At 46.1% G+C, this 27,596-nt stretch overlaps 1 protein-coding gene across 1 annotated transcript; it reads right to left on the bottom strand.

Moving 5' to 3' along the window:
- Positions 1-1,264: 1,264 nt before the first annotated feature.
- On the bottom strand, positions 1,265-27,596 carry FAXDC2 (fatty acid hydroxylase domain containing 2). The gene is made up of 9 exons (XM_043597604.1): positions 27,462-27,596; positions 15,650-15,694; positions 12,457-12,548; positions 12,238-12,341; positions 9,291-9,412; positions 4,618-4,823; positions 4,024-4,129; positions 3,479-3,645; positions 1,265-2,548 (listed from the first exon to the last, which is right to left on the bottom strand). The coding sequence occupies exons 2-9, from the start codon at positions 15,692-15,694 to the stop codon at positions 2,392-2,394; spliced, it is 999 nt and encodes a 332-aa protein (XP_043453539.1). The 5' UTR covers positions 27,462-27,596; the 3' UTR covers positions 1,265-2,391.

The raw sequence follows: 27,596 nt of genomic DNA, 5'->3' as shown, positions 1-27,596 counted from the left end.
GGGGAAAGCAAGCAGGGCAGGGGCGGGGGGGGGGGGAGGAGGGGAGAGAATCCAAGCAGAGTCCACACTGTCAGGCACAGAGCCCACTGCAGGGCTCCAACTCCCAAACCATGAGATCATGGTCTGAGCCAAAATCAAGAGTCAGATGCTTAATCGGCTGAGCCACCAGGCACCTCAAGACCCCAGCCTTTTCTTAAGCCTCACTTGTTTACCAACCTCAGGGCCATTCTGTTTGATGAAGAAAAGGATAGGGCTGGGACCCTCTGCCAGAGCCCAACCACCTGGCTGCCAAAAGGGATGAGACACCGACAGCCTCTTGCCCCTCGAAATCCAAAGACCTCAAAGGGGAAAAGAAATGCATCCGTTCTTCCTCTTTCTCCACGCTCCTCATTCCCTACCCTTCTTAAGTGTACAGAAGATGGACTATTTTCCGTATGTTTACTTGTGTAGGAACAGGCTGCAGGAGCAGGCGAGCAGCCGTGAAAACGGACCATCGGTGCCGCAGAAGCTGTGCTGCAAGCTCAGGGCATGAAGTGTCCTGAAGAGCTGTCCTGGGGACAGAGCCAAGCCCACCAAGGCCTGAGGAGGGTGGGTGGGGTTTGGAAGGCCAAGGAGGAAGCTGTAAGTGCCCAGTTGGTCCACTAGGCAGATTTCGAGTGGCAGGGCCAATAGGAAGGGATCTTAGATAGTTCTGCTTCAAGAGTTGGCCTTATCCAATGCTAACGTATTCTAAAACAATGGATGGTTTTCTTGATGGAAGAGAACTGAGAGTTCAGGAACAGACCCAAATATACATAAGAACTGAGTAACAATATGGTGGCCTTGCAAGCCAAAGATTGGTCTTCAAATTGTTCTTGGGAGCCACAGGGCTCCTGGCAATGTCTGCTAAGGGAAGGCCAGGCTGGGGACTGCGGCAACCCAGGCAGCTCTCTGGTTTTGTTTCAGGTAAGTTTCATTTGAAATAAATGGTGTTGAGACAACTGGTTAATCATTTGGGTGGGGGTGGGGGGGTGGGGGAGGGTGGAAAGAGGGTTCTGCCCTTTTTTAGCCATGTTTTTCTTTGTTCTTTTTTTTTTTTTAATGTTTATTTTTGAGAGAGGAGAGAGAGAGAGACAGCACGAGCAGGGGAGTGGCAGAGAGAGAGGGAGACACAGAATCTGATGCAGGGCTCAAACCTACAAGCCGTGAGATCATGAACTGAGCTGAAGTCAGACACCTAACCGTCTGAGCCACCCAGGCGCCCCTCAGCCATGTTTTTCTTGCCTTCTCACTGGAGGAAGAGGGTTTCAGCCTCTTTGGTCCTACTTCAGGGAGGCTAATAAGGGGGCCTCAGGTGGGTGTCCCCAAAGGTCAGGAACTCTGACCCTTCCCTCAGTGGATAAAAGGGCCCCCAGCGTAGATCAACAGGGTTTAGCCTTTGGTTTCCGCATATGGCTGAAGGTAGGTGTCAGGGTCTGGTCTGCACCTCTTTGGTATCTCAGTTTTAATCCAGGGAGGGGCTCTCTCTGATTGGCATTTTTCTTTTCATAGAGGGATGATGTCTGTAGTGGAGCAGAGTTGAAATGGGGCCTTTGTTGGCTGACTCAGAGTGTGTGTGTGTGTGTGTGTGTGTGTGTGTGTGTATTGGCAATCGGGGTGTCCTGGCCCTGGCCAGAGTAGGGTGTAAGAAAAGCTTTTTGGTGCAGGAAGGGGCAAAGCAATACCTTCTGGTTCTCTCACCCCCTGGCACCAGAAGGAGCTCTCTCTGGAGTTGGGAGTGGCTTCCAGTCTTACTGCCACCTTTGCATTCTTTGTGTCTTGCCTAGGCCATAAAAAAGTCACCCGGGGTCTCACCTCTCCCTTTCCACAGCAAAGGACCATGGGGGACTTGCCCCGAGCCCTAGTGAGGTGGTTTCTTCCTTCTCACTGGCCTCCATTCTGGGGAATTGTTCTTGTTTCTCCCCCTTAAGCCAACTCCTGGTCCTGTTGAGGGACAACAGAGGCTGTTGGGGGAGCCCTGGCCCCATCCTTGGCCCTACCTTTCTGGGAAGCTGTGCTTCCCCTTGCCACAGTGGTGCTGTCATTAGAAAATGCATGGTTGGGGCACCTGGGTGGCTCAGTCAGTTGAGCATCCAACTTCAGCTCAAGTCATGATCTCACCTTTCATGAGTTCAAGCCCCACGTGGGGCTCACTGCTGTCAGCACAGAGCCCACTTCGGATCCTCTGTCCCCCTCTGTGCCCCTCCCCTGCTCATGGCTCTCCCTCTCTCTCTCTCTAAATAAATAAACCTGTAAAATAAGACAGAAAGAAACTGCATGGCCTGAAGGAGCGAGTTAGATACAGTCAGCACGCCTCAGGCCACCTTAGCAGTCCACTGAGGGGGACAGCCAAGGTGGCACTTGGGCCCTCTCTCAATCCATCTTCTTCGGGGGATCCGGGATGCTCTCAGACAGTGGAGTGAAGCCCAGCAGGAGTCTGTGTCTCTCGTAGGCCTTGGTCTGCTTAAACATGGTGTCAGTCCCATGGAGGTGGTCCAGCACCCCCAGCACCCCGTAGCACTGGTTGAACCTGTTGGAGAGAGGCAGGTGCTGGAGGTTGGTGCGCTGACTGACTTTTCATTTGCGTCAGCCTCACACACTTCTAGGCCCCCCTACCCCACAACCGTTCCCAACCATGCTGACCACCTACATTGGAATATTCCAGGGAGTTGCACACATCCTGGGGCCACTCTGGACTGAAAATCTATGATCTGCCTTTGAAAAGCTCTCTGTGTGAGTCCAATACTCATAAGTCAACCTGTGGCAGAGCTTGGCTTGTCCAGGTAGGTTCAGGGACCACCTCCATCAGCATCCCCTGGAACACTCACTAAAATGCAGATTTCCAAGTCCTCCCCCCTGACACACACACACACACACACACACACTTTGATTCAGCATATTTGGAGTGGAACCCGAGAACCTGCATTTTATCAAAGTATCTCAGGTGATTATGGTACTGGAGGTTTGTTGACCACACTTGAAAAAGCCTGGAGGCTTTCAGAGAGCACGCAAGTCTCCTTGAACTGCATACAGGATTCTTATGCATACATGCATTGTTGTGACAGTGTCTGTAGCTTACGTTTGATATTCAAAGGGTCCAGGACCTAAATAGAGGTTAAAAACACACAGCTGCTGGAAGACCCGGTGTGAGAAGGAAAAGAGCAAGGAGGTCTAGGTCCAGCATGGTCATTATTTTCCCAACCTCCAGACCTCTCCCTTCACTAGCACCAGCACATTCCTCCCACCCCCAATGGAGCCCAACACAGGGTATGAACCCACAATCCTGAGATCAAGAGCTGAGCTGAGATCAAAAGTCAGACACTTAACCGACTAAGCCACCCAGCCGCACCTAGCACTGGCACGTTTAAACTGAGACACCAGGGTCTCTACTAGAAGCCTCAGGGGTGAAGGTGAAGGCTGTTGCCCAGGCTATTACCCACAGTGGGGAAGGAGGCCTTACCTGAGATGGTGGTAGTCATGGAATTCAGGTGAAGGCAGGAAAGGTAGGTGGTAGCCACAGTGGGAAACAGTGGCGCAGATGAGGGCCAAGGAAAACCACACGGCAATGGAGGACAAGTGGGAGCCCATTAGGATGGGACCCAGTACCACTGGCAGCATGTTGGAGGCCTGTAAGGGTAGGACTGTTTGAAGGTGGACCCAAGAGAGATGGAGGGGACCAGTTGTGTGTCTACTTTGCCCCAGGGTGTCTACTTTGCCCCAGTCAAGACTTCCTTGACTCAGATCTGGAGAAGCTGAAAGAGTTGCAGAACCTTGATTTGCCCGCGTCATTTAGCTTTATAACTTTGGGACAAGTAATTAACTGTTTGAGATAAGTTATGTTGGGCATCTCACATAGCCTACCATAGGCCAGGCCAACAATAAATGGTAGCTGCTGAATGGGAAGAAGAGAGAAAGGGCCAATGTCTAATTCTCTGCAGGAGACCTTAGGGTAGGGGGTTGGGGCCCTCTGCCCTTTGCCTCTGGGGAGAGCAGAGCTCTACTGACCACATGCTCGATAGGGTGGGTGTAGAAAGAGATCACGCCAATGGGAGCTGTCCACTCATGGTGTTTCTTATGGATTTTCTTGTACAATGTTGGGTGGTGAAGGAGCCTGGGAAAATAGTTAAGTTAATAATCTGCCAATCTCCCTTTTTCCCTTTCCCACCAGGCCATGAGAAACCAAAGGTAGGAACTAGGAGTTCTACCTATCGAGAAAGTTGCAAACACATTGGACTGGCACTCAGACCTGCCTTCGAGCTCTACCCCCACCTCTTATGCTGCATCATTTGGATTACTTTGCCTCTCCCTACCTCAGTTGCATCAGCCATGGTGGGGATGATGCCCACAAAGGATTCAAAAAGGAAATGAAAGTGCCCTGCTGCACACATGAATGCAGAAGGCTCTCTTCTGGACATTTCTCACTTGTTCCAACTTGTCAGTTGTGGCACAAAGAGATGTCTCCATGTTAACTAATAAGAAGCTTTTGAGGCCCGGTGGTGGTGGTCCTACATCTACAATTCTGAGGCCTCCATTTCCTCCCTTAAAAGTGAGCCCTAGGAGAGGGAGAAGCCAGCGGTGCTCCGGCAGGGCCCCACTCACCGGTGTGAGTAGTAGAATAGGACTTCGTTAATCAGAGTGAAGATAGCCAGCTCCAGAAGGAACCAGTGGAAGGTGGGTAGCTCTCGGCGATAGGGGTCTCCCCGCATCTTGATGATGGGATAGAGGAAGATCACCATGGGGACAGATATCATGCACTGGTTGAAGAGAACTGTGCGCATAGACTGGCGTAGTTTCATGGTGTCCACCTGCATCAGGGAAGGAAGGAGGGAGATGGACAAGATGGACTTTCCCGTCTAGAAAGTAGGCTGTACTGTGACCCGCTCACAGGAGGCCCTCATTCAGGGTGGATGCTAGGCATGATGTTTGGCCATAGCTGGCAGCCCCTGACTGCTGCCCAAGGCCTGAGGTGGAACCATCTGGCAACACGCCTGCCCTTGGAAACTCCCTTCCCGGTAGCCGTCTCCTAGGCCTGAGCCTGCGTTCTCCTCCCTACAACTGTCACCGCTGTTCTCCGCATTTCTCTGGCCAGGCCCCACCTATTCCTGACAGGCACCTTAGGGCGCCTCTAGGGTGCTTGGAGAAGGCTGTCAGCTCTCAGGTTGATATCCTTATTCAGCCTCTGGGCCCCTCCTCATCCAGGAAGATCAGAATGCAGAAGATCCAGGATCAGAATGCAGAGATCAAAGTCCTCTGCCTCCTTATGTGGCCCAGCCCCCTAGACAAGGCCCAGAGTGAAGCATTTGTGCAAGAATCAGTAACCCCCTGACCCTTCCCTTCTTCAGAGCACTGGGGCTCCCAGGAATAGCCCCATGACCACAGGTCACTTCTCAGGTCCTGAGGAGCTAGTGTCAGATTGGTCATAAGGGATACCTTATTGGTCATAAGGGAGACCTGAGTTCTCTTTGTGAGCTGGAGGGGTTCCAGCTGCAAGGTAAAGCTGGGTTCAGAGTGATCCTCAGTCTTCAGGCCTTCCTCTTCCTCTAACTTTTGCAGGCACTGCGTATATTGACTGACTAGAATCCACTCTCTACGCTTTCAGTTCCATCCCATGGTGAAACCAGGTCTGGCCAGCCTGGTTTGAGAGCACCGTTAGACAAAGCCGTATACCTCTTCTGGAAACCTCGACCAAGAGGAGTGTGTCACATCTGTTTACTCCTTCATTTATTTGACCGATACTTCTGAGTACCCTCTATGTCGCAGGCAGTGTCCCATGTGCTGGGAAGGAAGCAATAGTCAGAATGGTCAGGGTAAGCTTTGTGGAGATGGTGAGGTTTGAACAAAGAGATGAGGAAGGTGAGGGAAACAGATACCTGGGGAAGAGAGTCTTCAGGCCAAGGGAACAGCTGGTGAAAAGGCTCTCAGGGACATTGCAGGTATACTTGACTGGGGAGGAGCAAGCGAGTGAGGTGGGGAGAAGTAGGAGGTGAGGCCAAAATGGTGGGGAGGAGCCAGAGCAGATAGGGCCTTGTAGGTCATTGGGAAACTTTGATTTTTACTCCAAGGGAAATGGGGAGGGGGGGGCGGTCACTGTGAGAAGAAAGTGACAAGCTCTTAACAGGAATCCTCTGGCTGCTGTATTGGGAACAGGCTGTAAAGGAGCAGGAATAGACACAGGGAGACCAATGACAGTTGCGGTAATATTGACAGAAGACAGTGATGGCTCAGACGAGGGTGGTGGCAGTGGAGGTAGTGAGAAGTGGTTGGATTCCGGAACTATTTTGGAAATAGAACCAACACGGTTCCTGACAGATCGGATGTGGAGTATGAGGGAGAGAAAGTAGTTGAGGACCAACTAGAAATTGAGGCATTGCCATGAACTCAGACTGGGGAGGATGTGGGTAGCAGTCTTTGAGGGGTTGATCAGAAATTCTCCTGGGGACATGTTGGACTGGAGATGTCCGTTAGACATCTGCGTAGAGATGTCAAAGAAGCATTTGGCAACTTGAGCCTGGAATTCAGAAGAGAGTTCCAGGCTAGAGACAGAAATGTGTGAGCTGTGGGGATATAGGTTGTATTTAAAGTCATGACACTGGAACAGATAAGTGAGGGTATGAAGACAGAGACAGGGAGCAAGGCCTGAGCCCTGGGACACTCAGCAGTAGGAGGCTGGGGGTGGGGGGCGGGGGAGAGGAACCAGAAGGGCCGGAAAAGCCAGGTATGAGAAGATATAATAAGGATATAACAGGCCCACTAGTTCTGATGAGATAAGCCCACCTGCCGAGAGCTATTTAGGCAAAACAGTGCCGTGGTGGGAAAGGCCCCACCAGAGGAGGTTCAAAGAAGACTTGAGATGATAAAGGTTTGTGGCTATTTAGGAGATACAGGCTGAAGGATTTAGGGTGAAGTTTTGTAATGTCTGGAACTTACTTTCAGGTGGTTAAGCTAAAAAGTATAGATGCATACATAGCTATATATTTTTACATAGAGATAAAGCAAATCCTGTAAAATATTTAGAATTGGTGGAGCTAGGCGGTGTGTAAATGAGTGATCATTGTACTGCTTTTTCAACTTCTGCGTCTATGCTTCCAGTTTTTAATGATTACAAAATGTCGGGGGTGGGGGGGGAGGAAAGCGGATGGAGAGGAACTGGAAACTATACAGACAACTCTTTCAAAGAGGCTGGTTGCCAAGGAGAGCAGAAATAGGAGTGGTATTGAGTCTGGAGGATGGGGGCAAGGGGGTTTGCTTTGGTTGGATCTTAAGATGGGAAAAATTACAGGATGTTTAATAATCCAGAGGGAAAGAGCCTAGGAGAGGGAGGGGGAGAGGGAAGAGAAAGGAGAAATTTCCTGAGGTAAACAAGAGGTAATAGGGCGTAGCACTCAGAGAGGGGAGGAAGGGGTTAGCAACGGAGCAAAGAGAGTGCACCTGTTGTATCAGGTGGAAGGCGGAGCTGGAGTGGGGAAGTCTGTGGGATCTCTCTTAGGCTTGCCCCTGTTTACTTAGCGAAGTAGGAAGTCGGGGATGTGAGGAGGGAGGAGGAGCTTCGAACTGGCTATCCTGGAGAGTAGAGAGCAAGCAGGAGCGGGGAGCTGTGCGCCTGAGGTGGGAGCACCGGACCTTGAGTCCAGTGAGACGACGCCCCGGCTCTGCTTCCTAGTGACGCTCTGACCTTGAGCTAGTCACTGCACCTTTCTGCGCCTTGGCTTCTGCAAAATGCAACCCGCCCTTCCCTGTGTGCCTCTCCGATCACTGTAGACGGTCACAATGAATGTCGTCATGGTAGGTAATACTCTTGACAGCTGATGTGGCCTGGTGGTTAAGAGTATGAGTTGGGTCAGAGAGCTTGAGTGTGAATCGTCTACCCATGTCCCACCTCAGAGCCTGTTTGATCGTCTGACCCATGAAGGCTATTATAGTACTTGGCCTTGAAGACCTAAGCCTGTAGCCAATGGTGCCTGGCAAGGAGACCGCCATGGTCTGACAGATGAAGGGCTCTCGACAGCCAGGCACTGGCTTTGATAGGCTCCGGTCCATGCCTGCCACGCTGGATCCGGGGGAGGCCCCCGGCTGGCTGGCAGCTATTGTGTCCAGTGAGGGGGGTTGTAAGCCCGGCCAGCAGCCCTGGTTCAGGAAGGGGCTATTCCGAAAGCCTGGGTCCTGGGCACTATTTTTCTGCTTTCTGGAGTGCTGGGCTGGGGCAGAATGCCCTGAATGCTGAGATGAGCCACCCAGGCACCTGGACAGCTAATTAAAAGATAACTGTCTTCTCCGGGAAAGGAGCCAGAATGTGTTTTGGGTGGAAACTGGACAAAGAACCCGGGGTTTAAGAATCAGCTCCCCACTGCACAAGAAAAGGCTCTTGGAGGTTGTCAAAGCACCAATGGGGTGACTGGGCTCCGGGCACAGTGGGGCTCATTTCCAGTGGTGTGTAAGTCAAAGATGTATGTACTGGCCTTCTCTCCCTTCCCGAGCCAGGGGTTCCTCATAAGCAGAGTCCAGGCCTTGTTCACTCTGGATCTGCCACGCACCAGCAGTTAAATGACTGGGGAGAAGGACCTGCTTAAAATCCAGCCACTGCCCACACATTCAGAACCCTCTATTCACAGTGGGCTAGCCACTGTCTCAGCAGCTGTGTCCCTCACTCATGACAGCTGTCATCCGCGCTTTCAGCCTCCAGCCACTGCCATCCCTGCTTCGGGTGGCCGAGGTGGGGCCACCTCTGCACCTCTAACACCTCTGCACTCAGCCCAGTGCCAAGCTGACCCCATCATTTTGGTTCCCCAAATGCTGACGGCAGTGCTGTGGGGGCAGTGCAGGCAGGCGCAGAGCTGGGGCTGGGAATCAGGAGACTGGAACATTCGTCCTGCCTGGCTGGCTCTGAGAAGTGGGGCAGATTACTTCCTCTCTCTAAGCTTCTCAGCTGGGAAAGCCTTGTGCACAATAACTTGGCTCACAGTGGCCATGCTCTCTCCTGGGCCTGCAATCAGAATTTTCTTTAAGTTTATTTATTTATTTTGAGAGAGAAAGAGAAGCAGGAAGGGCAGAGAGAGAAGGACAGAGAGAACCCCGAGCAGGCGCCACACACGGTCAGCACAGAGCCCGATGTGGGGTTCGCACCCATGAACCGCGAGATCATGACCTGAGCCGAAACCAAGAGTCAGACCCTTAACCGACTGAGCCACCCAAGCATTCCTGCAGTGAGAATTTTCAGTGTGGCTTCAGCTCTTGCTTTCTGTGCTTTGACCAAGAGAAGCCACAGCAACACTCACTGGTTCATTCTGGCCAACTTGAATTCGGTAGCGGGAGATGAAGTTTGGTTTTCTGGCTGTGTCAGCCACCAGCAGAAGCCCGTTGAAGCTCCAGAAAACCAGAGCAGGTACTAGGATGGTAGCTAAGGTTGGGAAGTAGAAGGCAACAATCAGAACAATTAAGGTTCTCACAGCACATGTATTAACTGAACACGAGCTTGATGGTGACGAAGGCTGCATTGTAGATAGTCCCTTACCAGGGAGGTCTTGGAGCTCCGGGCCATATGGCCTACCTTTAGTCCTGGGGTGACCAGCTAGCTGGGGGAACTCAGCCAGGTCACTTAAGGAGTCTATTGTCTTAGTTGTAAAATGGGGACAACAACCTTCTAGGTAGTTGAAGACAAAAAAAAAAAAATACAAAAATTTGTTAAATATAAATAAAATTTATAATACATGTATAACCTATATAATACAATAATAAACAAATAAACTACAAATAAATTTAGGTTGACATCTGGGAGTCTGTGCCCACTGAACCCTTTATGAATTTGAAGGAAGGTAGAAACAGAGGGAGCTCCTGCTATGATTCAGTTCCCAATGAGCCACTGGACTAGGAGTCAGTTGGGAACCTAATCCCTATTAACTGAGCAGTGGGACTTCGGGAATCCAGTCTGCATTTCCCAAAGTGGAAAACTCATCTCTCAAGGCCCTCCTTGATTAAACAGCGTTCATACCTAAGTCTCTTGGAGAGCCATGGTCCAGACTAACATGCCAACGGCTCTAAAAATCCCTGCAGTGGAGAAACCTATTTGACTTTGTTAAACTCAGCCTTTCCCAGTCTTTTTTTTTATCCTAGAACTTTTGTTTTCTCAGGCCACCTAAGAATAGGGTGGCCATGCATCCCTGTCTGCCCAGGATAGTTTCAGTTTACATCTAGCAGTCTAGCATAATTGTTAACAGTGCCTCATTTACTCTCACAGATGTCCCTATTTGGATGATAAATTGTATGGCCACCCTACCTATTCACATCCCACAGCACTGATGTTCTACAGGATACTTTCAAAAATGCTGATCAAGATTTAAAATTTAGATATGGGTTTTTTTTGGATCCACATCCCACTTTCCTGGCAAAGTCATTCCAAGTATCTCTGATATCCAACTGTGAACACTTTGTCCCCCCTGTTGGCAGTTATTGGAGTGACAGTACAATGTTACCTAACTCTTGTGCTGTTAATGCTGCCCATGGTTTGCCTCTTCCTTCTAAATATCCCAAGGGGCAAGGACATTTTACTTAACTCTATGCCTCTGTACCGCTCCTCCAGTACCCTTCTTGCTGCCACCAGAAACCCAGTGCCTGTGGCAGGTGGGATCTGAGAAATATTTGGCCAGCACTGTGGGGAAATATGATTAACACAATGTCCTGGAGAGCAGTTTGACAGTATCAGAAGGTATTAAAAAAAAAAAGCGAGTGTAACAGAGACAGGAAAAAAGAGAAAAGGACACACATATATCCATACACACATCCTTTACTGCATTATAAAAAAAAAATCGTAGTAGAACACTTAAGGAGCCTGAATGTCCATTTATAGGGAATGGACTAAATAGAAGAGTATCTCTATACAATGGATTAGATGAGGCAGCTTAAGATAATAAGTCGGTCTATACTAACTGACATGGAAAGATGTCCACAATCTATTCAATGAAAAAAAAAATGGTGTCTTAAAAGTTCAACCATATATCCAATATGTAAGACATTTATACTTATATATTAACTGTGGTTATTTCTTGGGTATGGAATTGGGTGAGTTTCATTTTCTTCATGCTTATTTGAATTGTCTGATTTTTATTTTTAACACTGAACACGTATTTACTTTTATTCTCAGAAATAACAAGCTTTCTTATTTTGGAAAAAAAATGTTAGGTCGGTAGTTGCCTGGTGGGCCATCCATCAAGGTGGCTGCCTGCTTGCGAATCCAAAAGCTCCTTGAGGGATATGGAATAAAAGCCCCAACAAGAGAAGATCTTGAACTTTCTTCCAGTTGTAACACTTAAAATTGCAAATACTTAACCTCCCTGGTATTTGCATATCATTGGGGTGAAAGGTAGTTTTCCTATCACTGCAACAGAAATATATCAAATGTTTCACCAGCACTTTCCCCATATACATTTGCAATCTGCATTGTTCTTTTCAATGACTGCATAAGATTGCATTGAACCTGTCATAGTTAATGTTTAGCCTGTTCTCAGAGTTCTCCTTCCAGCTGGAAAAAAATTGTCAGGGACGTTTTATTTGTACTTTTGCTTTGTGACAGCTGGCACTTTTTAAAATCTCCCCTTCTGGACTATGACATAGCTTTTGAAATGAGGGAAACATTTCATCTTAAATACCTCTATGTCCTCCATATAAGTTTGGCACAGACTAACAGTAATAAATATTATTTGAGTGAATGAATGCGTCATTGAGGACATTCACTATTGCAGACAATGCTGTTATAAATATCTATGTTGAAATGATACCTTTTCTTTGGCTTGTTGACCGCCATTCACACTGCCGGTAAATATTGATTAAGTGACCACATGCTGTCAAGCCCCGAGAGCTAGATTTCACTAGATACAAGGACATAGTCTCACAGGATATAGAGCAGCTCTCTGTGCTGTGGACCTGACATCCAGAAGCAGGATTATTACTCTAAACATGCATTCAGTTTTACACAAATCACTTCTTTTTTTATTTTTCTATTTTGGGAGGGGGAGATCTCAAGTTCTTTTCTTAGATGTCCTTAGGCATCCATTACAGATTGCCCACAAATTTAGCACTCTTTGGGATTAACACTGTCTTAAATTGTAAGTCTTCATTCCTTGGAATAAAGAGCTGAGAAATCTCAAAATAGAGAAGAAAACAACAGAAAAAGAATTAAGCTATAATCATGTACCCAAGCCCTAAGCACTGGTGGTCTGGGAACCTCACCTATAATGTAGAGGATCCACTCCTTCCCTTCGAATGTAGACAGGAGCCTCTCCCATTGGGCTTGCTGAAAACAGCCAGAAGCATCCCAAAATCTCTGAAGTTGCCTTGGGAGAAAAATCATTCAGGTTTCTGGGTGAAGCTCCTTACTCCATGCTCTGCCTCCAGACCAGCAGCACCCTGCCCTCAGCTCCAGAATTAAAGCTGGTTGTGTAGACTTACCCTGAGACCGAGTTCGAGAAGGCCACAAGCAAGAGAAGGCCAGAGCTCAGGATGAAAGCCGCCCTCCTCATGGAGCCCCAGATGCGTTCCTCCTAGAGGAGGACAAGAGAAGTGTGAGGCCCCAGCAAGCCTCCTACCATCATGGCAGAAGTCACAGCCCACAGTAGTGAGCTGCTACCCAGTCCTGGCAGGAATGATGTGGGATCAGGATCTCCACCACGTCAACGTGGTGCATCGGCTGACCTTTTCCCAGCCTCTATGGGAGGTTCTTCCTGAGCAAGAGCTCTCAGGCTGTATTTGGGTGTGTTTAAATTTTTTTTTTTAACATTTTATTTATTTTTGAGACAGAGAGAGAGACAGAGCATGAATGGGGGAGGGGCAGAGAGAGGGGGAGACACAGAATGGAAGCAGGCTCCAGGCTCTGAGCCATCAGCCCAGAGCCCGACACGGGGCTCGAACTCACGGACCGCGAGATCGTGACCTGAGCTGAAGTCGGATGCTCAACCGACTGAGCCACCCAGGCGCCCCATTGGGTGTGTTTATAAAAATAACAACTCAAGGTTGGGGGAGGGAAGAGAACAAACCTGACCCCAGAGAAACTAGCGAACGGTTTTGTCACCCCGAGAGGGTCAGGTGAGCCTCCCGCAGTGGTAGACTTTCATCACCAGTCCTTCTGTGGAACAGAAATGCCCATCACTTATCCGGTGGAATCACCCGGGAGCTTTTAAAAAATCCCGATGACCGGGTTCCTCTGCAAGCTGATTTCCTAAGAGTCTCCAGGGTGAGACCTGGGCTTCTATGTTTCTGAAAGCTCCCTAACTAATTCCAGTAGGCAGGCAAGGCTGAGTCAGTCATCACAGAAAGATCTGCAGTCTGTGATGAGGGCATAGGGACTTCACTGTGTTCATGGGCCAGGCCTCTTTCCCCATCCCCATCACCCTCCTGCTTGTGAAGAAAAGAACGAACACATGTTTTGACTTTTAATAAGGCCTCTGTTTCTGGTGAGATTAGCCTGGGATGCCAGTGGGACAGGATAATGAGAAGTTCTAGGGGCAAAGAACAGACCCTTGGCAATCACTGGTCCCTTACCTATGCTCCTCCAAAAGTCTAAAGCAGAGACAGATCATTGCAAGCTCGAAGGCCAAACAAGGTGCCAGATTTGGAGAGGGAAAAAGACTGGCTGTCAGGTGTGTCACCAATTTCCATTGTACCATGGACAGAAATTACAAACGTCCTTTACATGTTCTATTCTAGATCTAAGCTCAGATGGAGTCTGGTTATATTTCATGGGACAGAACTGGATGGTGGCCTACAGGTATGTGCCTGAAGCTTATCTGCATTTTGTGACTTGTACCACGTACACAGGGTCAGGGGGGTGCTGTTGGGGGAAGCCGATCCCATAGGGACACTACATTTTAATCCAGACTTTGGAGATCTGAAGGAGCAGCTTGTTTTGACTGACCCATTCACAGCAATCTGAACCTGCACTGGATTATTTATTCTCAGCGTACCCCATCCCACTTCCGATCGGAAGACCAAGAAGAAGTAAATCATTTTCCACGGCTGGTGAAAAGTTTTTGAAGCGCTGGTGCTCCTCAGGGTCTTGAACTCTGGAAGTGAACTTTTCCCTCTCTCCTGGAGGGCTTGATGGGCAGGACCAATCAGAGGAACTTGTTCTTTTAAATAGGCCACTGAAAGGTCGCCCTCAAGCTTGCCAGACATTTAACTTGGACTTTGCCTTTATTCCTTTTTTAGTATTCAGAGGACCCTTTTCATGAACTTTTCCGGATTCACTAGGAATTTTTCATTTCAGTGTAATCAGATCAAGCTAAATGAAATTAAAAACCTCAATTTTAGGGTCACCTGGGTGGTTCAGTCAATTAAGCATCCGACTGGCTCAGGTCATGATCTCACAGTTCGTGGGTTCGAGCCCCGCGTCAGGCTCTGCACTGACAGCTCAGAGCCTGGAGCCTGCTTCAGATTCTGTGTCTCCTTCTCTCTCTGTCCCTTCCCCACTCCCACTCTGTCCCTGTCTCTCTCAAAAGATAAATAAACAATAAAAAAATTTTGGGTGGGAATGCAAACTGGTGCAGCCGCTCTGGAAAACAGTGTGGAGGTTCCTCAAAAAATTAAAAATAGATCTACCCTATGACCCAGCAACAGCATTGCTGGGAATTTACTAAGGGATACAGGAATGCTGATGCATAGGGGCACTTATACCCCAATGTTTACAGCAGCACTTTCAACAATAGCCAAATTATGGAAAGAGCCTAAATATCCATCAACTGACGAATGGACAAAGAAATTGTGGTTTATATACACAATGGAATACTACTTGGCAACGAGAAAGAATGAAATTCTGCCATTTGCAACAACGTGGATGGAACTGGAGGGTATTATGCTAAATGAAATAAGTCAGTCGGAGAAAGACAGATACCATATGTTTTCACTCTTATGTGGATCCTGAGAAACTTAACAGAAGACCATGGGGGAGGGGAAGGGAAAAAAAAGTTAGAGAGGGAGGGAGCCAAACCATAAGAGACTCTTAAAAACTGAGAATAAACTGAGTGTTGATGGGGGGGTGGGTGATGGGCATTAAGGAGGGCACCTGTTAGGATGAGCACCGGGTGTTGTATGGAAACCAATTTGCCAATAAATTTCATATTAAAAAAAATAAAACCTTAACTTCATGATAGGCTTAGCCATTTTTTTTTCAGTAGTTGTGGTGTTTTCTCTCTCTCTGGCAGCCCAAGGGAACAGAATAGAAACAGCCCAAAGGGCTCTGTAAAGTGCAGAAGTTAGCTGGGGTCGAGAGCCGCTTCCCAGTCCCACTTTCTAGCCCCCCACTGGGCCTCTCCTGTCTCTGGAGCAGTTACAGAAAGGGGTGGTTTCAAAGGCCTGAGGCACGGGACATTCTTAGGGGCCAAGAGGGAATGGGAGCACAGCTAGCGGGCTTTTGGGCCACTCTCATGCGGTCCTGCTCCCTCTCACAGGCAAAGGGGCTACGGTTACATGGCAGCCTGAAGTCCAAGGGTTTCTGCTCAGCTACTGAAATGAGCACCACCACCACCAATGTGTCAGCTACCCCTAAACCTTGGGGGAGACCTCAGATACGCAGCACCTGCAGATATGGAAAGAGTCACGGGCTGCGTTCTCCCCAGCTTGGGGAAGCGGGGGTGGTGCTGGCATTTACCTGTTTGGGCTTCTCCTGTCGCATACTTCCGGCTTCTCCCTTCATCTGGAATAAGAAAGCACCCCGTGAGTCATGATGTCATGTTCACGTGCAACCAAGCAAGTAGAGAATGAAGAAAGTCAAGGTGAATGGCTAGCCCTGATTTAAAAAAAGAAAATTAAGTTTATTTATTTATTTTGAGAGAGAGAGAGAAAGAGAATCCCAAGCAGGCCCCACACTGTCAGTGCAGAGCCCAACATGGGGCTTCCTCCCACGAACCATGAGATCGTGGCCTGAGCCGAAATCAAGAGTCGGACACTTAACTGACTGAGCCACCTGGGTGCCCCACCAGACGTGATTTTTAATGCTGGGTACTCATTAAAAGTCACCTGGGGAGTTAGAGAACCTCTGTCTGGGCTCCACCTCTGGAGACTGAGTTGGTGTGGGCATAGGTAACATGAATCACAGAGAGCAGGCAATGGGGGACTCGATCTTCGTGGAACTAGCTTTCCAAGAGATGGGCTGTGACTAATCCTTCTTTTGAATAGTTTCACTCCCAGCCTCAGCACAACCCTGTCTCACTCAGAATAGATCTTTCCTCCACATCTCCACAGTATCCTAACTGCCAATGGCCCACAGCCCCAAGGAGCCAGGACTGAAGCCAGGACTCTGCCTGGCTGGCTGGGACAGCTTACACAACCTCCGGAAGTCAGGTTACCACACACGTGGGCTGCAGTTTTAATGCCGATGAAAATTGAAGCATTTTGCAAACTGTAATAATGATTCAACGTCTCCAGGACACTAGGTTTGCCAGGAGCATTCAGACCAGAAACCAACTGTGTATTTATATATAGGAATTGTTAAGACAGCCAGTCTTGAAATCTGATACCTTCCTCAAGGTCATGTCAGAAACGTGTGTCTATCACTTATTAGTTTTATGATCGTGGTCAAGATGTTCTCTCTGGGCCTCAGTTTCCTTAGCTGTGAAATGGGAATAAGAACAGGGTATCCCACTCATGTGATTTCTGCTGGGAAGCTGTAAGCGCCATGAGAACAGGCTCTCTGTGTAGCTTTCCATGGGCCTTTGCTGAGTAGGTGCTTAGCATATGTAGCATGGATGAATCAAGCAGAGGGCCAGTGTTTCCCTAGATGTATCTCAGGAACTCCTATGTCTGAGTCATCAGAGGTTTGCTGAAACCCAGATTTACCGGCTACACTCTAAAGCAGGGTCTCTTAGTGTGGAGCCTGGACACCTGCATTTTAGACTTGTTCCCGAGGTGATTCTTCTGAGGGACTTTGGTGCCAGCCCTGGCTAGGTATGCCATGTGCTGTGAGTTGGTCAGGATAATGGTAGGAGAGTGAGATAAAAACTGGCAGCAATCACCTGAGGTGTATGGGGCACAGGCTGGCCCCGGAAAACATCTTCTCACCCACTCCTACTCCCATTCCCTCTTCTTGGCAGAAAACTGAAGCTGGAAGTTTTGACTGCTGCAGGACAGTACTTCCCTAAGTCTACCAACTGGGGGAGATATCACCAACATGATGAAATTCAACTCACGTTTAATCAACTAAGTAAGCACCATCCATTGGGTCCTGCTCTGAGCAAGGCCTTGTGGTGGTACTGAACTCTTTATATACTATGTTTTTTCCTATACATGCATACCTGTGATAAAGCTTTATTTACAAGTTCAGCACAGGAAGAGATCAACAACGATAAAAGTTATAACAATATACTGGAATAAAAGTTATGTGACTGTGAGTGATCTCTCTCTCTCTCTCTCTCTCTCTCTCTCTCTCTCTCTCATTCTTTCTCAAAATATCTAAGATCCTTCCGGACAGAAATCTTTTGTCCACGTTCATACTCCCCAGCATGGCAGCCGTGATCCAACTGCACCTGCCACAGACTTGCCTTTGCTCATGGTCACTACAGTTTGGTCTCAGGCAGCCACGGCATCAACGTTAGCCTTTATTCTCAAGAAATTGCTTGGTTTTCCTGATGGCTTGCGTCTTTGGTATGTGTTCTTGCAACTACTGTGTGCCCTTCTGAATGCATTTCCTAATCTTGGCCTTTTCCAGTATTATCTTGGCATTCTGATGAAGTGTTTTTGTGATGAACTTAAAGCGTTTCTCCATATGTGAAACAATGCCATGACTTCTCTGGGAACGTGGCAGCCTGGACCGTGACTGGATTTGGCAGTCGGGGGTGGCTGGGGATTGCACTTGCCCTGAGTTGCCAGCCAGCTTGACTTTGTTGAGTGTCTCACCACCTGTTTTATTGTAAAGCTTTAATAATGACAAATGTGGTGCTAGCCTATCAGTAGGCAGACATATATAACAGGTTAGAAAGTCCAGAAACAGACCTAAATCTATATATGTGTATACACATATATATGGGAATTTAGTAGATGATAAAAAGAAGTCAATATAAATGGACTTTGAATTGAACAGATGCTGAACCTCCCCTATGATAAGAGAAGTGTGAACTGAAACTACGAGAGATTATTTCTCACCCATCAGCAGGGCAACAATCCAAAAGTTTGATCGCATGAGCTGCTAGTGAGGCTGAGGGGACTTTGAAACTGTATTTGTTCTCTGTGTGTCAACTATACTCAAAATAAAAAATGTCTTTATTGATATGTAATTCACATACCATACAATTTACCCATTGAAAGTGTACATTCATGTGGCTTTTAGTATATATTCACAGAGTGGGGCATTCACCACCAGGACTGATGTTAGAACATTTTCATACCCCACAGAAAAACCCTGCACCCTTCAGTCATCAATCTCCAGTCCCTCTCTCCTTCCACCCCCACCCCAGCCCTAGGCAACCATTAATCCACTTTCTGTCTCTATGGATTTGCCTATTCTGGGCATTTTTCTATAAATGGAATCATATACTATGTGGCCCTTTGTGACTGACTTCTTTTACTTGGCATGTTTTCAAGGTCCATCCAGGTGGTAGCATGTATCAGTATTTCTTTCTTTTTTTTTTTTTTTTGCCAAGTAACATTCTATTACATGGAGAGATCGTATTTTGTTTACCCAATCATCTGTTGATGGACATTTGGGCTGTTGCCACTTTGTGGCTATTACGAATAATGCTGCTATAAACATTCAAGGACAAGCTATTGCATGGATGTATGTTTTTATTTCTCCCAGATATGTACCTAGGGGAAGAATTGCTGGATCATCTGGTGACTACATTTAACCTTTTTGGGACTATAAAGTGGTTGCACCACTTTACATTTCCAACAGCAACGTATGAGGGCTCTAATTTGTTTATGTCCTCACCAACACTGATTATGGTCCCTGCCAAATAGTGTCATAACTATGACTGTATTTGTCATCACTATTTCTAGCTGAAGAGCGTTACAGGGCACCTGGCTGGGTCAGTCAGTAGAGCTCGCAACTCTTGATCTCAGGGCTGTGAGTTGGAGCCCCATGTTGGGCGTAGAGATTACTGCATACGTACATACATACATAATACATACATAAGTAAGAGCATTACAGATCATCTGGTTCTGCCATGTGACGAGGGTGAAGAAACCTAGATAAAGGAGGCCAGGTGACTTCCCAGAGTTTGTAGAATGCACAGCCAGGATCAGAGCCCGGCTTCCAATATCTCTAAGGATATTTTATTCTTTTGTGTTTGATTGTACTCAGTTTTATTATTCTGGATGCACGTTTACCAGCTATGTCCTTAGGAAATACTGCTTCCCTTTGACTCACACTTCTTATAGATTACTTAGGCTGGAGAAGGGAAGAGAGAACAGTGACCTATGAAGTGCCTTTAGGGGGTTAAGGAGTTAGGACAGCAGAAGGAGGTGAAATAAATGTAAGCCGCTTGCCATCTCCAGGAGATGACGTTACGCAGCAGGGATGCAGTTAGTTCAGAGGAAAGGTCTGTCGAGGAGAAAAACTGGGACATTGGATACCCAGTCAGTGAGACAGCCTCTGATATAAGAAAAGGCACCAGAGTGGGGCACCTGGGTGGCTCAGTTGGATGAGCGTCTGACTTCAGCTCAGGTCATGATCTCGTGGTTGAGAGTTAGAGCCCCGAGTCGGGCTCTGTGCTGACAGCTCAGAACCTGGAGCCAGCTTCGGATTCGGTGTCTCCCTATCTGCCCCTCTCCCGCTCACATTCTGTCTGGCTCTCTCTCTCAAAAATCAACAAACACTAAAAAAAAACCCAATAGCCAAATAATGGAGAGAGCCCAAATGTCCATCAACTGATGAATGGATTAAGAAGTATATGTATACACATGTATACATGTATACACATATATATACATACATATACATGTATACACACACACATATATATATATATAATGGAATACTACTTGACAATGAAAAAGAATGAAATCTTGCCATTCCCAACATGGATGGAGCTGGAGGGTATTCTGCTAAGCGAAATAAATCAGTCAGAGAGGGGCACCTGGGTGGCGCAGTCGGTTGAGCGTCCGACTTCAGCCAGGTCACGATCTCGCGGTCCGTGAGTTCGAGCCCCGCGTCAGGCTCTGGGCTGATGGCTCAGAGCCTGGAGCCTGTTTCTGATTCTGTGTCTCCCTCTCTCTCTGCCCCACCCCCGTTCATGCTCTGTCTCTCTCTGTCCCAAAAATAAATAAACGTAAAAAAATTTTTTTTTAATAAAAAAAATCAGTCAGAGAAAGATTATGGTTTCACTCACATGTGGAATCTGAGAAAGTTAATGGATGAACATAGGGGAAGGGAAGGAAAAATAAGATAAAAACAGAGTCAGAGGCAAACCATAAGAGATCTTAAATACAGAGAACAAACTGAGGGTTGATGGGGGTGGGTGGGTGGAGGACTGGGTTAAATGGGTGATGAGTATTAAGGAGAGCACTTTTTGTAATGAGCACTGGGTGTCCTACGTAAGAGATGAATCACTGGGTTCTATACCTGAAGCCAAGACTACATTGTATGTTAATTAACTGAGAAAAAAAAAGGATTCCGTTGACCTCTCCCTTCGATAACAAGTTTTCTCACTTGTCCTGAGCAATTCCTGTTGGCCCGATTCCGAGTTCGATCCACATCCTCAATGTGGATAAGGGCCCATTCCAAGAAGCCACCCTCTCCCCAGTGATAAGATTCTTTGACGATCCAGGGTTATTTTTAATCTGGCAGTTTGCTGCCTGGAGTTCTGAAAAGCACAGATCTCTCAGCACGAGGAAGGAAGTGGTGCTAATACCATTTTGGGGCTAAGCCTGTCAAGTGTCTTAATGATGAGGAACCAAATGTCAAAGGAAGCACCTCAAGCTGAGAAAGACTTGGGGACCTAAATGTCTGCAAACCGTTTGCAGACAGGTAGAACCTTCCTATCACCATGAATTTCCCTCTTCAGTTCTTGTGACAAAATGGGAAAGGTTCCATTGACCTTGTTGAGATAACCATCCCTTTGGGGAAAGAAATGGAGGAACTGGGGTTTGTCTGTTAAACTTTCAAAACTAACATACCAGGGGAACTCTGCTTACAAGTAAGTCTCACCATTATCTTTTCAAAGAGCTTGCAAAGCTAATTTGATCTTTAGAAGCTCATCCATTCCTTTCAGGAATTTTTATGAAGAACTTATTTTGTGCAAGGAACCCTGGACATGTAAAGATAAATGAGAAACTTTCAGTTTAGATACATAAACCCATCATTCCAAAGTCCATATGGAAAGTACTGGGCTAGAGGTCTGGACCTGAACTGAGTAGATCAGGAGATCTGACACACCTAAGAAATCTTAAGAGGAGGACAATGCCAAGATTTTCTCTGTGCTCTTAGACATATGGTCTCCAACCTTAAAACTGAATCTTTTCCTCCTATATTTCATTTTAGCTTATCCAAGGGATGCTAGGTTTTAGTCAGATCATACTTAAAAAAAAAAATCAAGATAAATGTCACAAAAATAGACACAAAAATCAATGGAACAGAATAGAAAACTCAGAAATGAACCCACAGTTACACGTGGGTAATTAATCTTCAACAAAGCAGGAAAGAATATGCAATGGGAAAAAGACTGTCTCTCCAACAAATGGTGTTGGGAAAACTGGACAGCAACATGCAGAAGAATGAAACCGAACCGTTCTCTTTCACCATACACAAACATAAGCTTAAAATGGATTAAAGACCTAAGTGTGAGATCTGAAACAATGAAATTACTGCCTTTGCTTTCCTTGAAGAAAGTAATTTCTCAGACATTGGCTACAGCAACTTTTTTCTAGATAGGTCTCCTGAGGCCAGGGAAACAAACGCAAAAATAATTGCTGGGACTACATCAAAATAAAAAGCTTTTGCATAGTGAAGCAAACAACAAAACTAAAAGGCAATGTATGGAATGGGAGAAGATATTTGCAACTGACATGTCTGATAAAGGGTTAGTATCCAAAAAATATAAAGAACTTCTAAAACTCAGTAGCCAAAAAATTAATGATCCAATTAAAAATGGGCAGAAGACATCAGCAGACACTTCTCCAAAGGCATACAGGTGGCCAACAGACACATGAAAAGATCCTCAACATCACTGATCATCAGGGAAGTGGAAATCAAAACTACAATGAGATAGCACCTCACACCTGTCAGAATGGCTAAAATCAATAACACAAGAAACAACAGGTGTTGGCGAGGATGTGGTGAAAGGGGAACCCTCACGCGTTGTTGGTGGGAACACAAACTGGTGCAGCCATTGTAGAAAACAGTATGGAGTTTCCTCAAAAAGTTAAAAATAGAACTACCCTATGATCCACCAATTGTACTACTAGGTATTTACCCAAAGAATACAAAAACACTAATTCAAAGGGATACATGCACCCCTATGTTTATAGCAGCATTATTTACAATAGCTAAATTATAGAAACAGGCCAAGTATCTGTTGATTGATGAATGGATAAAGAAGGTGTGAGAGGTGCCTGGGTGGCTCAGTCGGTTAAGTGTCCGACTTTGGCTTGCATCATGATCTCACGGTTGGTGAATTCAAGCCCCGCATTGGGCTCTGTGCTGACAACTCAGAGCCTGGAGCCTGCTTCGGATTCCGTGTCTCCCTCTCTCTCTGCCCCTCCCCCACTCACGCTCTGTCTCTCTCTCTCTCTCTCTCTCTCTCACACACACACACACTCAGAAATAAATAAAACATTAAAAATTTAATTTAAAAAAGATCTCTCTCTCTCTCTCACACACACACACACACACACACACACACACACACACACTGGAATATTATTCAGCCATAAAAAAGAATGAAATCTTGCCATTTACAATAACATGGATGGAGCTAGAGAATTTTATGCTAAGTGAAATAAGTCAGAAAAGGACAAATAGCACATATTTTCACCTATATGTGGAATTTAAAAAACAAAACAAGTGAGCAAAAGGGAAAAAAAAGGGGGGGGGGCAGCAAACCAAGAAACAGACTCTTAACTATAGAGAACAAACTGCTGGTTGCCAGAGGGGAGATGGGCAGGAGATGGGGGAGACAGATGATGGGGACTGAGGAGGGCACTTGTGATGAGCACATGGAAGTTTTGAATCACTATATAGTACACCTGACGCTAATGTTACACTGTATATTAATTAACTGGAATTTAAATAAAAACTTTAAAAAATCAAGATAGATGTATGAATCTACCACATGGATATCAAAACTGCCATTGGAAATATTCCCTACTCCATTATTTAGTTCTCCGAAAGAAGCAACATACTTCGTATGAGGATACAGATGATAAATTCCTACAAAGACATTAATGTACAGTTTTCCTCTTTGAAAGCAATGGTAAGTTTTTTTTGTAAAATGCAAACAAATTTTAGGCAATCCATTTTGGTCCCCTGATCCCTGCCTTTTTGCTTTGACTGCCAGTAAGCTCAGAGTTAAATTTAATATTCAATTACACTTTGGGATATTTTTTTCTATTATATAATCCTGTATAAAAATGATGTATGTACAAAGATGTTCAGTGTGACAGTTTATAATGGCTAAAGATTAGAAACAAGTTAAATATCCATCAGTAGTGATTGGTGAAATAAACTATATAGAACGTCCAGGAGTGAAACATTTGTAGCCAGTAAACGATGTGTGGAACATATGCATGCGTGCGTGTGTGTGTGTGTGTGTGTGTGTGCTGTTAATGCAAGCACAGAATAATACACAGAATATTAGACTATTGCTGGAAGAATATCTAAGAAACCGGTTACAATCGTGGCTTCTGGTGAGGTGAACTGGGCGGCTGGGGGGACAGGGGAGGAGGAAGCGTATCTGTTTGCTACGTGCCTTTTGAATTCTGTGCCATAAGTTATATTTTACCTATTCAGAAAATTAAAGAACTGTCCAAAATTTTTAAATAAATTCAATGCCCATTCATAGGAAACATTGTATTGAAGCTTTGTAGGGTAATTAGCTCTCCCTGTAATTAGCTCTCCACTTCTCTAAATCAGATTAATTTCAATTTCTGAAAGGCTTTGAGAAGTCTTTGTTTCCCCTGAAAGTGTACGCCAATTTTTCCGTGTTCATTTTCCAGAAGAGAAAGATTCATAGCTTTCGTTAGATTATTAAAGGTGACTATGATGAAGAACTAGTGCCCTGTTTCTTCTTCTTCTCTCTCTGTCTCTGCCTCTTTCTTTTTTTCTTTTCTTTTCTTTTCTTTTTCTTTTTCTTCTTTTTTTTTTTTTTTTTTTTTTTTTGCTAACAGCTTTCCATGATCCCAAAGCAAAGCAATGGCAATAAAGCAGCTGGTTCTTTTCTCTACAGATCACAATGCAAAACAGTATGAAAGGTATTTATTGAATGCCTGGTGGTTTCTAATCAGTTTTTACTTATTTGCAACCGTTCTATTGTATATATCCCTTATTGGAAGCTATCTCAAATTCCTTTGAGATGGAGACTGGGTATAAAGTATAAATAAACAGAACCAGATATTAAAATTAAAAACAAAAACTAAGAGAGCCTAGGGTGACTGTTCAGTGAGACCTTGACCCTGGGAGGAGGCAGCCCTGCTTGATTCCAAAAGGCAGAGTGCTGACGCCCAATGTATCCATGTTATGGAAACTGAGTGTGGCTGGCCTGAGTGATTAGGGGCTGATATATAAGCGGGACCTGGGAACCCTCTGCTCCAGGTAAACCTTCTGGCCAAAGGAAAGGTGACTGCTTACCTTCTGATGGTGGGAAAGCTCTTTTTGGCTGCAGGAATCACAGCATTTAACTGTTGACCTCTGATTTCACTAGAAACAATGAAACATTTCCCACTAGGCCATTTGTTCTTTGGCTAGGCTACTATGCCCACATGCTATCTCCCAAGATACTTGTCTAGGTGGTTGACCCTTCTAAGCTACACAACCCCACATTCTGTTGACTATTTTATGCCAAAGCAGCTTGTCTTCTGTGTCTCTCTACATGCTAGCAGACATGTTTTCAGTTTTAAGTGGACACAGTCTGTCAGAAAGGTTCTAGGAGAGACCCCAAACATGGCAGGCCGATGTGTCTTCAACCAAAGACATTCCTTAATGTTGCTTGCCAATGGTCGTGCTCAAGCTAGAAATTCTGGCAAACAAAATCAACCACAATGATTACATATTTAATTCAATATCCTTCTACTTTAGAACAATGAATTGATTTTGCTTTAAAGGGAATTTGATATATATTGTGAGATTATCCAAATTAGATACTCTTAAAGTATGGTTCTTTTGAAAATAAGATGATTCTGACTAGGCAAGCTTCTTACTGCAGAATCTCCAGCCTAGGAAAGTGATAACAGTGAGGCTACAGCTGATGTTCATGACCTCCGAGAATCTGAGCAGAAGAATGGGAAAGGCAGAGATTGTTTAATTTTAAGTTTTATCTGCTGCCTGGTTCTTTCAGATTTTCTCTCAGATTCTAGGTCCCTGAATATTCTGCATGGTTGATGAGTGCTCCCATTTTCTAGGTATAAGATACAGCATCTTTATAGGACTGTGCACTGTTCGTTTGTAGACATCTTGTGAAATTGTTAGAATTATTTACTTTTAGAGGAGAAAAAAAGAAACAAGACCTCATTGATCACCTAATCTACCTCTTCTATTTTGTAAGCCAAGAAGATAGGCCTCTGTAGCAGAACTGGCTTGTTTCAAACTCCACACAGTTTCTGGAAAAATCCAGGCTTCCTGAGACTTTGCCGGACACTGCATGTGTGTCTGGAATAACACAGATTCTCCTGTGTGAGTGGGAAATGACACTGGGAGAGGGCTACGGACAGGACTAGAACTAGCCCATTACTTCAGCAGGGCTGTTCGTATTCTTGGGAAAAGCTGAGCAGTCTGCCTCCAAGACTGAGGACACTGACTGGAAATGTACTTACACAGCTTAAAGCCTCTGGTGAGGAAGATTCTAGGGAGCTGCTAAGAGCAATGTCTGTATGCAAGTGAGGATTTTCCAGATGAAAAGACATGCATTCAAGAAGATGAAATGCCTGAAGGAAAAGGTTAAGCTCCGAGCCAAAAAGACCGTGAATCTGGATCATTCTACAAGTGTTCCTCTCACTGCTTTTGCTTGCTGCAGGGGACTTGCACCCCTTGAGTTAACTGTTCCCACTTGATTGCGTGCCTGTGACAATGAGCTTGCCTTTGTTTACTGTGAGATCCGCAGCACCAAACAGATACTCAGGAAGTATTTGTTGAATAAATGAAAGAAGGGGAATTGAATAAAAAGCATTGTTTTTTGCCCTCGTAAGGTGTCTAACATTTGCTATTAAATACATCAGCCCCTTTTCCTTGTCCTTATCCTAAGGCCTTTCCTTTCTTAAAAAAAATTTTTTTTTAAGCTTATTTAGTGAGAGATAGAGAGAGAGAGAGAGAGAGAGAGAGAGAGAGCACTTGGGGAAGGGGCAGAGAGAGAGAGAAAGAAAATCCCAAGCAGGCTCCACACTGTCAGTGAGGAGTGGGGAACTCAGGAGCTGTGAGATCATGACCTGAGCCAAAATCAAGAGTTGGACACTTAACTGACTGAGGCACTCAGGTGCCCCAACATTTCCTTTTCTAAGGCCAGAGGCTGATGCTTGGAGCATTGCTGTTTTACCAAACTGAATTGAATCTTGCTATCGCAACCAGAGAAATCTAGTTGGAATTGCACATAAAACTGAAGCAAACCCCAGTCTATATCCTGTCTTGCTTGCCTGAAGCCCCAGAGGGCCTGTGTGAGCACCCTGAACACCACCCCCATCTACACACACTGGCTGCACCCTCTCACCCAGTGAACTTGGGAGAGTCCTTCCAGAGGCAGTGCCTACCTGCTAGTAATTCTGAAGCTGTTGATAAATCCTTACTTAGGACGTTGCAACAAGACAGCGTTGACGTGGCTGCCCACTCCCAGCTCACACACATTTCTTGGCGCTTTACAGTTTTAAGACATTTAAAACGGGCTGCGTGCCTTCCAGGTGATCCTGGCAGGTTCAAGAAGCAATTTGATGGCAGTTGTGGGAGCTGTGTGAGAAGCAATTTGATGGCAGACTTCCCGTTGGATTTTGCCCTTTCAAGTTCTGACATGAGAGCTTCTCCTTTATTCACCTGGTTGTGAAGCCAAACCCAGTCTAATCTGACAGGCCTGTCTGTCAATTGCTAGAAAAACAAGACCACTGAGGAGGTGAATGGTACAAAGGCAGAGGATGCATACCTTAGCGGGAGGCTTGTAGGGACTCCACCCTAAGAAAACGTCCCAGGACGTTGGTCGGAGGCAAACCTCACCTGTAGGGTAAGTGGAGAGGCCAGGGAGGCAGCAGAGGTGACCAGAACATTCTTTGCCTTTAAGTGAACTCCGATGCGTCCTGACCCTGGCAAACCGCTGCCTTCCCCAGCAGGTCCCACTCACCTGCGCAACGGGCCGATTCCCAGCTCTGCGGAGGTCACAGCTCAGGCTTTCCCTCTCTTGCCTTCAGCCCCTACCTAAGCGGCTGCTGGCTGTCACTGCACCGCCCATCCTGGCAGCTCTTCGGTGATCGAGTTA

Source organism: Prionailurus bengalensis, chromosome A1 (assembly GCF_016509475.1).
Source record: "Prionailurus bengalensis isolate Pbe53 chromosome A1, Fcat_Pben_1.1_paternal_pri, whole genome shotgun sequence".
Lineage (NCBI taxonomy): Eukaryota > Metazoa > Chordata > Mammalia > Carnivora > Felidae > Prionailurus > Prionailurus bengalensis.
Note: the sequence above shows the minus strand (reverse complement) of the source record. Positions and strands in the feature narration are given on the sequence as shown.